Raw genomic sequence first — 14,082 nt, 5'->3', positions numbered from 1 at the left:
GTATACAGGAGATTATAAAAAGTCCTGTTACTGTGGCAATTAACAATACTGAAAAACTTAGTTTTTGAACAATTATATTCATTACTTTAGTGTAATGACTGAATAAAATATATTACTTTAATGTTGACAGCAATTAAAGCTGTCCAATGTATCTTTTTGCCTGTCCCATGCTTTCAGATCCAACCAGAGAAATATTGCTGGTTGTTTAAAGAGAAACTGTTAGAATAAGGATTTCTTTTTATTTTTCAATGAGGACACAATCCTTTTAAAGATTTAAACTGTTTTGTTTTGGAAATTTCCTTCCTTCTTGTTGTTCCTTATCATCACATCATTTCTTTCAGTTTGGACAACAAAAAAGAGACTAGTCAGTTTTATTTATGTAGGGTTTCTTTTTTTTAGTAATTTTGCGTTCAAATTCACATGCTAGAACAGTGCAGAAGAATGCTGTTTAATTCAACAATTTATTTAAACTCATGGATTGCTCTTAGGTTTTGTAGAAAGTCATTACAAAAACCTAATTTTGGGACTCATTTTGGCCTGACAGTACCCCTTTAAACAAAAAGAAGATTTAATTATTAAATATGAATTGTTAAAATGAATTGCACATAAACATTTACATAGTTAATCCTTTGGCCAATTACATTACGCTTCATGCAGTACTACAGAAATAAGAGATTGGTTATCAATGTTATCTGAAGATGCAGTGCCACACAGTGAGATAGTGCAATGCACGTTGGGAGAGGAGAGCTTTAACTTGTGGGTCCTCCCTCTAAAAACACACCAAAAAGAGAGAGATTAACTTGGTTGACACGTGAAACAATTTGAGAGTGGGAGACTAGGACACAGTTTCCAGTGTGGCAAATATGTGCACAACACACCATTTCTAATTTAAGTAGCTTTCTGAAGACTTAAATTAGGAAGGACAAAAGTGGGAGCTCCTCCCTGTCTAAGGTGAGGTAAACCTAACTGAAAAGAAAGAGAAGGGTCTTCAAGGCACAGTCTTGAATAATACCAGCCTTTACAAAGCAAATAATATATGCCAGCAATTCCGTACCAGTGAATAGTGCGAGATGATGTCAAAATCCTTCAATTTTCTTTTCCTTATTTGGAGTAGTATTTTCTCCACGGAGGAACCATTAGCTTTTTCTTTTGTGGATGACATGTATACAATGCACATAGACTGATGAACATCTCAGGATTAACAAGCTGAGAACTTTTTATAACATTTCATTGCTCATTAACAGCTCGGTAGTTGAACTGGTAAATGACTCTACTATCAGAGAAGTTTGAGGTTCCTGAGAGTTGGTCTTGCTGCCAGTTGGTAACTGAATGATTGAATAGTGCATTTTTACTAAAGACAAACCTAGTCAGAATAAAGTTATGCTTCTGATTCAATACCACAGGTGTATGCTATAAAAGAAACAGTAAAAAAAATCTTGTAAATCACACACTTTATATTTAATATATTGAAACAAAAATAGTTAAGAATGCAGGAACTGTTTTACAGATTAAAAAAATATTTTTTAAACCATCTGATCTTAAAAATAGACAATAGTAGTGAAGCTTAAAATACAACCACTCGCATTAAAATGTTTTAAGCGATACCACCTTGGCTCGTGTGGCGTGTCCTGCTTTGTCACATTGCTATTGAGATAACGCTTCAGTTGTTAAAAAGGTTGCGTCAGTAAGAGTCACACTTTCACAATCCAAATCTACAACAGTTTTGCCTTTGATGGAAGTTCCTGAGCATTCCTGATGCAAACTTTCCCGTCTCTCTGTGAGTTTGGAAGCAGAATGAGCCATTGACCCACTCTGACTACCATTGGTCTGAGAGCAGACATTATTAACTTTAGTATTTTTATTTTTGTGGTGATTGTTGTAGACTTTATACTTCATGAGAAGAATGAAGATGAAAACAAGAACAGAAGCCACAATTATTCCACCAATAATGATGATCATGGTTCCTCCAAGAAACTGGGCATGAAGAGAGCGGCACTGCTTATATTCTTCTTGTGTGGTGAACTGCACACACCCAATCACCCTGGTTGCAGTTAGAGATGTCAATCCATCATCATAAACAGCGAGAACACAAAGGTCATACTCACGTCCTGCAACCAGATCAGTCAGGAAGAAGGATTTGCTAATGGCCGGGATCATCCTAGAAGGGAAAACGGGTAAAATAAATGCCTGAAATGCAGTGCACCATGGAAAAATGCTTTGCCTGGTCAAGAAATTCAAAGCTATGGTCCATAGAGTAATTTTACTTCTTCCCGCTTCGGCTTCTAATGCACAATACATGCTCTCCCCCATTATTGGAGAAATACTACGAAGTAAATAGCACAAGGAATTTGCACCTGCATAAGTTTGTTATTATTGCATGTAAGTAACTAAATTTCCTGTGATGCAAGCTTGCAGAGTTCTGGTGCATAGCAATTGTAAACAGTGGTGCAATCTTAACCTGAATGTTACTTTACAGTGAACTTTAAATATAATTTCCCTTTTTCAAAAAAAGAAAGAATAAGTAAAGATGTGGAAGAAGAAATGCAACCTGAACTGGAAGAGACTTGCCATAACAGAGAAAATAAAAGCAGCCACCTAATACGTAACAGATGAGCATGTTCTATGAACATCTCTTTCCTTGAGGTCCCTCCTCCAAGTACTGATCAGAGCCAGTCTTGCTTAGTGGATGAAATCTACATGATCACAAAGCATGGTAGTATAACTCTACTACATGTTGTATCATTGAAGTGCCAGGGAGTGAGCTAATGGAAGCACAAATCAAAACCAGATCTCAAACTGCAGGTCAACTGCCTCTAGGCTATGAACATATATTTTCTCAGCTACTGTAAACTAGCACAACTCCACAGAAATCAACCAAGCTACACTAATGAACACCAACTAAGAATTTGTCTCAGTAATGTATGTAAAAATCTTTTTACACACACAAGTTCCCTGTAAGCTGCATGGCCGCGCAGCAGCTGATTTAGCACTATGCAAGCACTCAGGGAACCCGCCCGGCTGGGACCTGCTGCAGCCAGGGGAGAGATGCCCCTTCCCCGGCCCCAAAATATCATAGCCCCCAAACTGCTGCGGCTGTAGGAGAGGTGCCCCTTCCCAACTTAGCCCTGGACCTGCCACGGCTGGGGGAGGGGCAACCTGAACCCAGCCCGGACCTGTCCTGCTGCCAGGGTGCCCCTCCCCCAGCCCCAACTCACCCCTGGACATGCTGGGGGAGGGGCGCCCCAAACCCAGCCGTGTCCCGGACCTGCCGCAGGTGCCCCTCCCTGTGGCCTGAACCCAGCCCCGGCCTGGGCGCCCCTCCCCCGGTCCGAACCCTGCCCCGGACCTGCTGCGGCCGGGGAGCCTCTCCCCCAGCCCAGACCTGCCGTGGTCAGGGGAGGGGCGCCTCTCCCCCCTAGCCCAGTTGCTACTGCGGGGAGGGAGAGCTGGGCGGAGTCCTCTCTCCCCACCGTAGCCCCAGAGCATGCTCCTGCAACCCAAACCCCTAGCCGGAGCCCTCATCCTCTGCTCTTGCGCGCAAACACACACACACAGAGTTAAGATCAGCATTTATAAACAAACAGCATAAAGCAAAGGCTATTCCTGTGTGGTCACCCAGCCAATTGTGGACTAGTCTAAACATGCTCAGCTTTGAAAATTAGAAGGATCGTCCCCATTCAGCCCAATAAGAACATCTGCATACAAGCCTGCAACTGCTATAATTTCAGTTACGTTGTTATAACTTCTATAATTTAATCATTACATAAAAAAGTGTACATCTGCAGTATTTTTTTTTTTTTAGTTAATACTGTTATCTGTAAAATTAAATAAACTGCTGCCCAGGTGACAAGTTGGAAAATTAATAAGAATCCAACATACACCATTGCATAATTGGAACTGTAAGCAAACTTAATATAGTTTCCACCTAACACCAGAAATATGTTCTGGTTAAAGGAATGTTATACTGTAGTCAGTACAGCTGACTGAAAATTGGGGGGAAGTGTCTCTGTATTAATTATTTTTCTTTGTGTTTTTGTTATTTTGAGCAGCACTATGCTATTGTCTGCGTCCAGATATATTTAGAGAGCACCAACGTATTAAAATCATAAGGTACCTACAAAGGAAAAATAATTCTCTGGATATTTCCCCTTTTTTGATACTTTTTGATGTATAAAGCATGCAAGGTTACTTTGTTTGTAACGTTAGAAATGTAAGGAATGTCATGTCTTGTGTCTCTTGTTTTGGTGGGAGATTGTCTCAGAGGACCTACAGAAGTGGACTGGGAAGTTTCTTTGAATTTAAGTGGCAAAGGTGTGTGTTGCCCCTTTGCAAAGAGATCTTTTTTTCCTTTTTGTTTGTTTGTTTTTGTTTGTTTGTTGTTAGGTAGGCTGTTGAGTTAAGTAGATTTTAAACAAAAAACAAACTAAAACAGAGTTTTAAACAGAGGGAGCAAAAAACCACTCCCCCTCTCACTTAGGTTTCACTTAGTTTGGTAGCAGTGATTTCATAAACTAATTAGTTCTCTACTTACTTAGTTACTCTCTACTTAGTTCTCTACGTCTCTACAGATCTCAAAATTAACGTGTATTTGTGAGCAGTCAATTGTTAGCTATTTCCAACATGCCACAGAATTTTACATTTACTTAACTGATGCATTCACTGGACTGCATGAAAAAGTTGTATGCTTCATGGCAAATTATTTTATGTAAACAAACCTGCATGTTCAAGCTCTGCCTAGAAAGAAAGAAAGAAAGAAAGAAAGAAAGAAAGAAAGAAAGAAAGAACTCAGTAATTAAGAAGGGAGTCGGTTTACCTTGAAAATCTTTGCAGCTAAAATTACTATATATATGAGCTGGAAGAGAAAAATGACCAGCAGCAAGTTTTTAGATATTTATCTTTTTTTTAGGTGTTAGTTCACTAAAACAGCAAATCAGTGTAACCATCGAGTTCCACCTCCTCACAACGTAGGGCTGAATATGACAAGACAAGAAGCATCTTCACTTGCCATTGACTTCTGGGGGCTTTCTGGGGTGATTATAGCTTGGAGGGTCATACTTCTCCTATACTAGTAAATTCTGTGTTTGAGCATATTCCAGAATGAAGATAGATTCTAAACTTCCTGGACATTTTGACAAAACTGTCAGCATACTGAAGAGCAAAATAAACTGTCTTTGACATGCACTAGTTTTCTGATAAAGTTATTTTGAAAGCCACATAAAGAACAAGAGGAACAGACAGGAAGTACTATGCTAAAAGCAGCCATAAAGAACTATTAGAATTCAGCCTTTACCAACACTCCCATCTTGGACAGAGATTGTTAGCAAACAAATTAAGGTACTTACAGGTACAGTAACATATTTAATTAATCAAATTTTTTGTACTATCTGGCTTATTCAGCAGTCTTTAATGCTGCTTTTTTTTCTTCTGTCCTATAACTTTTTGTACTCCATTATTGTGAATGGGTGGGGGTTAAAGTTTGATTAATTAGTGTTAAAAGCTATTTACAGTAGGTAGCATATTAGAAAAATGGAGTGGTTAGCAGCCAATGAAGCACGTCTATATTCTTTGTAATTCAATTAATAGATGTGGAGTAAACAAGTACAGATACTTCCAAACAATGGCATTTTTATGTCCTGTGGTGCTACATACAAATGTTAAATAAACAACAACTAATACTACATTTGAGATGTGCCAGCTCCTTTGAAGACCATTTCCAGCTCTAAACTAGAAGAGCCATAGTGTTCCTTGCGTGCACAAGTAACACCCAGGATAAGGAGTTACAGACATGCATCAAGGGAAAGTTGCTACCTTGGCTTCTTAGAAAGTCAGAACAAAATCCAGACAAGTCTCCTCCCCTTTTCTTGAAGGTGCTGCAGTGTCTAGAAGGTTGGCTTGTTATCTTTATGTTTAGGGTAATCTAATATATAGACAACTGGATATTCAGTTAATTGAATAATTTATTTTATAAATTATTGTGATAAAAGCTATTACTTTTTTTTATTATAATAATAATTGAAGGTATTTAACGCATTGTGGGCCTATTTAAATAACAAACAGCAATGGCTAGAAAAGAGAAGGACGAATAGTGGTAACATGTTCTTATAGTCAGCTATGATGGGTGCACAGACATATTCTAGCTGTATTGTGTACTCATCACTATGGTATCTGAGTACTTAGCAGGTCAAACTAAAGTGAAAACAGACATGATCATTATGGAGCTGACATTTTCTCAAGTATATTCTAACATTTTAAGCAGCATAGACTTTGTGTTATAGGTTTGCAGCAAAATGTAATATGAATGGCATATAATCCTTGACAATTTGAGTGATAAAAGAATTTAGATTTAGGGCATACTGTGATTCTAAATAGGGTTAGAGCAATATATCAACCACTGAGTGGAATTATTCTATCTCAAACTAGCAGCTTTCAATGATCAAAGTCTTTTATTTAAATAATTTAATTCACATGAAAGACATTTCACAATAGCAATAAGGGAACTGCAGGACTCTGTTTGCGTGAGATAATCATACCTCTGGGAAATAAGTACTTTGCTGGGCTACTTTTCTTTTTAATGCCTCAGGAGGGCTGATGATTTTTGTCTCATGCTAACTACCTGTTGAGCCTCACTGCTTATTACCTTTACTTGTATGAAAGTTTAGTTGGAAATTAGTTTGCTATTGGTTGTACACTGACAAAACTATTAATTTTAGTTTAAAGTCTGTTGAATAAATCATTTATTTTTAGACAAAGCATACTGTCTGATTAGGAATTGCTCTTTCTGAAGTTGTACACTCTCAGAGGAATCCAAGCATGGCTCTAAATGTATAAATTGTTCATAAGCACTGCTGTATTGATCTCAAAGAGTTAACGGTGTTATAAATTCTTTCACAGTCCAACATTAAACAGTGTTATAAGGTTTGGGGAGTGTGGAGGGCATGTTCTACAGAGGCCTTGGTTTACTCGATTTCTTCACAAACACCCAGAAGCATTCATTCTAAAGTTGAAAGTTTATTGATCAGTCGCAAGAAATTAAAACAAGCATTTAAACCAGTGATTATACAAAAAAATCTTTGAAGTCTCTCCTTCTGGAGGCAAAATATCAGTTTCTTATTTTCAGAACAACCTTTCTTTGATGAAAAGGAAAAGGTTAATTTTACTTTCAGTCCTAATGTATAAAGGGTATTCGCTTGTGTTTTTAACATGCAGACAGACACAAGGCGGAGGAGAGACAGGAGAAAAGGAGGGAGATATGTGGCTTTTGTGATGATTTGTTTAGAACACTGGTTGGCTGGTCAGTCATGAATGGATACGTTGGCTGGAAGGTCGACCACAGCACCTGTTCCTTGGACCCTGGTTCACATTCCTGTCAAAGACGTCAATTGGTTGTGAATTTTCTCCTTAGGCAGGGCAGGATTGTGGTAATCTCATCTTGCTGTGCTCATGCAATGCAGTTGAGTTCAGGATTTGATGAAAATCCAAGAAAATAAGACACAGGATAGGAGGAAGAGGGGGTGGGGGTTGGAGGATGTCAACACAAACGGTCACAACCTCTGAGCATACCCATTTCCTCAGTAAGTGAAACTGGTTGAACACCAACTGATATAGAAGGTAAATTTCTCCCTGCATGGAAGAAATCAGAATACAGACGCTCCCTGACTTACGCAAATGTTCCCTTCTGGAACACCTTGCGTAAGTCGGGAATGTATACCCGACAATTACGCAAAAAAACCCAACCAAAAAAACAAAAACTTTTTCTGTGAGTCCAGATTTGCGTAAGTCGGGTTTGCGTAACCCGGGGCGCGTCTGTACGATCGAGAGTACGTGCAAAAGAAGTTGACAGTTCTTAACAACATTAAATCTTAAACTGTTACTGTGCTGCGGCTGCTGGCGGCAATTCAGAAGAGTTCCTCTGGTCTGGATGATGCTATGGCTGAAAATAAAACTTCCTTGCCCACTACCATGGCATAGGAAAAGATTATACAAGGGGGGGGGGGGGTTGCGATGCTGATGCCTAAAGGACTCATCCTCATGTGGCTCCAATTCATTTTCAGACAAATTGTGCTGTGTTCTTCAATAGAAGAATCGCAGTGTTTGATCCTTATTACAGTTAAATAAAAAATCCCAAGGACTACAGAACAAAAGCACCCATTGGGACTTCCTTCTCCAAAAAAGCCTGAACATCTTAGACAGCTAGGAAACAGCATCCTAGGATATTAGGTTTGAATGCTCTCTCTGTAATGGAAAGATTGCTGTCTCAGAAAGAACGACACTTGGGTAGAATGAGTGGAAGTTAGAGAAGCAAACAGTGCCATGACACAAAGATGAACTCAACAGTTGCATGAATAAATAACCCATAATAGGGAATAAGAATAGTGAAATTAGTGATGCAATTTGAGAAGTGCACATTAGTAAGCACATTAGTAAGTAGTTTAACACTGCACACAATTCCATATAGGAAAATAAGACTTTTCAGGATAAGGTAGAAACAGTGGAAAAGCACAGTAGGGCTAGACCCAGTAAAGGACTTAGGTGTTGCTAAACACTGCAATTCCTAGCTTCTAGGTGACCTGCTGCTGAGTGGAACCCTCAGCCCCTGAATTAGGCACCAGAGAAAGGGAATTCAGAAGGCCTAAGAAGCCAGCAAGCTGAGCAGAGAGCCACCTAAGACAGCCAGTGGGCCATCCAAAGGGAGAGGCAACTATCTCCACTTGGGATTCACAGCCACAAAACCTCTCCTGGAGTTGGGCACCTAAGTCAGGTCGGCTCTTTCTCATGACAAACAAAAGTGAGACAGAGACCCCGACCCTATTAGTGTGGGAGACCTGTTTTCAAATCCCTATTCTGCCTGATTTGGAGCAGTGATTTGAACCCACCTCTCCAACCTCCCATGTGAGTACCCTAACCACCAGGCTTACTGAGTATTCTAGACAGTCTTTCTCAGTCTTGCTGGCTGAAGCTGTTTCACTTTGTATTAAGTTATTATATATTCACTGGGACAGAGAGAGAGAGAGAGAAAAATCAAGAGATTGATGAGATGTGGAAGAGACCCTGCTTCAATTACTAGTTCATTATTTATACAAAATGTAACAGCTTCCACAGGAAGGGTACAATACAAGGGTATTCCCCCACCCCCCGATACACTTAAGATTAAGGCACTCAACTGGGATACAGAAGGCCTGGGTTCAAGTCCATGCTACAAATCAGACAGAGTGGGGATTCAAATCTGGGTCTCCTACAACCTAGGTGCGTGCTCTCACCACTGGACAATTGGGGCACACAAGCATGCTTGCTGGTCCCCAAATTACCTATCTGCTCATATACAGGTCACATAGCAACACCTAGTGTGAGAATCTGACCATGGCTTAGGCACGAGCTAGCACCCCAATCTGCTCGGTGGTGTCAAGACCTAGGGGTTTTGCACATGCCCACTGAAGGATCCGTAAGTGCCAACATGGTCAGGTGGAAGCCGAGTGAGTTTTGTGAATGCTACGCATTGGTGCCTTAAACGCTGGATTTAGGCACCTAAGAAACTGCAAGGGATTATGGAATCCAGACATTTGTCTGGCCTCCTACATAATTGTGTGGTGAACTTATCATATATATTTTCCCTAGAAACAGAATACAGGGTCCAATATAAGAAGAAAAACAGATTGCAGAACTGGGAGAACTGATATTCCTAAACTTAACTGAGTTAAAAGCTGAAACACTAAGAGCTAAGAATGACTGATTTTCATGGTAGCTGCTTTCTTCTGAACCTCTACATGAGCAAAGAGAAGAACCCAAATAACTCCCATTGACTGCCTTTTTGAAGGATGTCGTCCTACTTCCAGCAACACTGAAGGTTAAATGAAGGAAAATCATATCTGGTCTTTGAGACAGAAAGAATACAACATTTGCTTGGCAACACAAAGTCATTTGCAGGTAGACACGTCTTGGATGTGGATCGTTTGCACAACTAAAAGTCAGATTACTCACATTACTTTTCTGTGACTTTATGACTTTTTTGAGATTTAAAATACTTAGGCCAACACTGAGCACTTCTGAAAACCTCACCCTAACTCTGCTCCCACTCAAGTCAATAGAGACAAGCCAGTTCTGAACACTTGAAAATCTCATTGTTACAGGTCTGGTGACCTTGTCACACCCTCTTCTGGTCAAATGTGGTGATGCAGGTACTCCCTGCCTCAATTTCAACTGCTGGGATGGGCCCCTCAGCCTACACCACACAAAGTCTATAGATAGGAGGGATTTCACAGCTCACTTGAGTGATGCGCAGAGGTATAATATTGCTGACAGAATTCACTGAGTTAAATCAAAGTTCAGATTTTAAAAAAAGCAAACCTCTGAAGCTGTACACTGCATTGCACAAAAATAGTGAGCATGCATACTGTAGCTAAATTGTACTGCTTTTCATACAGCAGATGTAAAATTAGTATAATGTTTGCTATATTGATCAGGCAATATGTCACCTCTTCCTCAAGAGTGACTGTTCATCTCTTTAATCTATGGTATATTACCCCTTTCTTAATAATAAATGAGAACTGCTATTTTAATTTTTATGTTTGCTCTATAAAAACAAAGGAAGTTTACGTTATCAGCTTTTTAACACACTATATAGTATTTCAATTATCTATATAGAAACATCACTATTAAATATTGATTCATCTACTAATTTATAGCATGCAGTTGTGGCTAATTAAATTTAGATGATCACTGGATATGAGAGAGTAAATTCGGTGCCTAGGAAGGTATTGCCTTTGATGATATGAGATCCAGTTTCTAACTGACTAAAAATGTAAGTCAAATTCTTATGAACTACTAATCATTTGCTCCTTGCACCATGACAAAAAAAACCTGAGTTCTTCTGACCTATAACAGAGATACAGCATCATATTTTGGAATGTGCTGTTCCACTGAGATCAGAGAAAAGATATTGTACATTAAAAATTAGCTTGTACTGCAATTTTGTTTTTGGGTACCTGTAGTTGCTGCTATCTTAAATCATGAGACAAGCCATTCCTGACACCTCACCCCATGGTACACACAAGAAATGGACACATGATGCTACTGCACAATGGTTTAGCAAGCACCACACTTCATTGAGTCACATAGCAGATTAATACAAATAAAGCATAATCACCTACTAGCTATGCTAGTGGACCTGGTAGGAAATAGAAGCTTAAAGAGGAATCATGTAAAAGGATTGAGGAAACAGCATAGTTTTCTCAAAGTCTGCTGAGAAAAGCATGGAAACAAGATTTAAGAATATAGTTGAACAAATGCCCTTTGCATCCTTTCTGCACACCTTCACTTGCCCCATCTGCAGATCCCTCCTATAAACTAGTTTACATGTTTTTGCACATAGATAAGTGATCACCATCCTTATTTTGATGGTGTCCCTCCCCTTGTGATGGAATAATCACATTACTCCTCCCCCCACCCGTCCCCACAAGAGAGAGTCTTGTACCAAGCCCATTGACACATTTGAGCCTCTTTCCTGACCTTTTCAGCCCCTACTCTATTTTTTTATTTTAATCTTTGTTCCTCTCGCTGAAATTTTTGCATCCCAATTTTGGGGCTTTTGAGCTCTTGTTCAGTTGTTCCCCTATTTCACTCACTGCCAAAGGCTAATAGAGGCTGCCTGGATGAAGGCATCTGTAACAGTATGCAAATGTCAGCCTTCATTCCTGAAACAAACAGGCATCCTGGGCTTCACCACCTGTCCTGCTAGAATTATTTCAGCAGGTAGGACAGGGTGGCTTCACCAGAGTCTACTGCACAGTTTAGACTGATGCTGCTCCCACCATAGTCCACACATTTGCTCTCAGTCCACTTCTCTCCTGCTGGAGATGGGCCCCACTGCTGCTTTACTCCACCTGCTGTTTTCCTGCTGGAAGTTATTGGTGGTCCCAGCTGCTGCTTTGCACTACTTACTGCTGACCAGGTGAGCAGAACTGCTGCCAGGCTCTGTTTTTACTGTCCATCTGATTGGAATTGCAGCTGAGTTCTAACCAAACGAGATAACTACACTTTGCACCTCTCCACTTCCAGATGAAAAGGGTCCCGTGATTTAACAGACCCACCAGACTCCCTATTCTGTGAGAAATAATACTTGCAATAAACCAAAAACCACACACATTCTTTTTACTTGAATCTTGACTCTGTCCAGTGCCTCTTGCCCAACCTTGGCAACCACCAGTCTCTGTCAGGGTCATCCTGAACCCAGCCATTGCCCAGGTGATTCCCAACAGGGTCATCTCCAAAATATCAGCCCCAAGTACAAAATTTAGCCAAGCTGCACCCCAATGTCCCCAAACTATCCACAGTTGTAAATATATAAATAGGGCACTGCTTCCCTCAGGCGACTTCCATGCTTCCCAGCAGGTGACAGCAAGGAACACAGATGATACAGTAATGAGGTACTGAGAACACAGTTGATATTTAAATAAGATACAGCCTTGCTCAGTCATCGCCCCTTGCTCTCCAGAAGATGTCAGCAGAACTCTCACTCATTTACCTCCCTTCGCTACTAGGCTTCAGGCTACAGGATTTCCAAACCTTTCTTCTCTAACACACAACTGGCTTGCCTCCAAATGATATACTAGAAAGCATAAACATAGCAAACACCACACCATTTTCAATGTAACAAATAAGAGTAGGGAGGTGAATAGATGTGTGTGCTAGTCTTTTTTAAAAAGATGTTATTTAATTGTTCCTATATGGATTAAATCCAAATAAATTGGTTTCTAACAAACCACATGTGTTACATTGAAAATGGTTTCACTTTTAGCCACATTGTAACACGTTTTGTCTCAATGTCACAGAAGGGACATTACATAAAATATCAATGCCTAGAAAATAATATAAATATTATATACTACACAGACAAAAGCAACGTTAGCTTGAAATATCATACAGCAAATCTTTAAGGGAAAAATATCTATCTTCCTGCTTATAAAGGCACACCACTGAAACTCAGAAAATAAATGAACCAGTGAGTGAAAAGCTTGATTGATTTTTTCCCCCCAGACGAAACCATACAAAACCAATTGGAATGTGCACTAAGTACTGTATTCTGGAGCGTGGAGAAATTTATCATGCCATTAAAACAGTCATTTTAAGTGTAAAAGAATTGGAGAACTAGAGCATTTCCTATAATAAATAAGCATTTCCAAATGTTAAACCACTGGAGACTTCAGCTATAACTTGATTGCATGCACAGTTATGCAAATATAATTTGAAGCCCAATAGAAGAATTACTTCCTGAAAATTTAATGCTTAATATGTCCATAATATATAGGGTAAAACTGTCAGAAGTGCTTAAGTGACTTAGAAACATTTGAAAAATTTTCTCCTATACACATGCAGCATCCGTAAACACCAGTGTGTATCCATTATAGCATACATAGTGGTGGTATAGATGAACTGAAGTAATTATGGCCTCCTTCTGCTTAATGAATGAAAACAGTACTCATGTCACCACTGTTATGTTTCACAATTTTAGTCTATAATTGTCTCTCAAATTACACCTATCCTGCTGAGCACCATTAGCAACTGCCATTTTAAACATAGTAGCTGAGTTGCAAATTCTCAACAAAATGCATCAAGCAGACATGATACCTGGGAAATGAATAATACATTCAGTTAAACATTTACAAGTAACTCTCTAAAGTAAAACAAACACCTCCGTGATATAATGGTTCATTTGTTTTTAACCAATGTTCAGTGTAAATCCATGTTGCTCCCTTTAGAAGCATGTGGCAATAGAAAGCTAGCTTTCACCATGTGTATATTTTAAATACAAATGAGAGTGAAAAAAATGATAAATAAAACATCACTGAAATTGCATATAATAATCCAGTAAATATAAGCAATTATCATTTTGATGTGCAAGTAAAATATAATTAGTTTTCACATTATTCTATGTCATCATGGTAAAGGACGGTGAACAGCTTGTGTGCGCCTAGGCGGGTAGATACACATGACAATTTTGCAAGGTTGTAATTACTCTCTTTCGGACTTTATCCTGGATTCCTAGTGCACTCAGCGACATAAGTAGACGTTCTGGGTGTGTAACGCAAC

At 39.4% G+C, this 14,082-nt stretch overlaps 1 protein-coding gene across 6 annotated transcripts in view; it reads right to left on the bottom strand.

Moving 5' to 3' along the window:
• Positions 1–1,434: 1,434 nt before the first annotated feature.
• LOC128826611 (leucine-rich repeat and fibronectin type III domain-containing protein 1-like protein) overlaps positions 1,435–14,082 on the bottom strand; it is a 232,637-nt gene continuing 219,989 nt past the window's right edge. For all 6 annotated transcript variants that reach the window (XM_054009978.1, XM_054009975.1, XM_054009976.1 and 3 more), the window contains one exon: positions 1,435–2,158. In XM_054009978.1, coding sequence (XP_053865953.1) covers positions 1,645–2,158 — 514 coding nt within the window. In that variant the 3' untranslated portion in view covers positions 1,435–1,644. The remainder of the gene's footprint in view (positions 2,159–14,082) is intronic.

Source organism: Malaclemys terrapin, chromosome 20 (genome assembly GCF_027887155.1).
Source record: "Malaclemys terrapin pileata isolate rMalTer1 chromosome 20, rMalTer1.hap1, whole genome shotgun sequence".
NCBI lineage: Eukaryota > Metazoa > Chordata > Testudines > Emydidae > Malaclemys > Malaclemys terrapin.
This window is presented reverse-complemented; position numbering and strand designations above follow the sequence as displayed.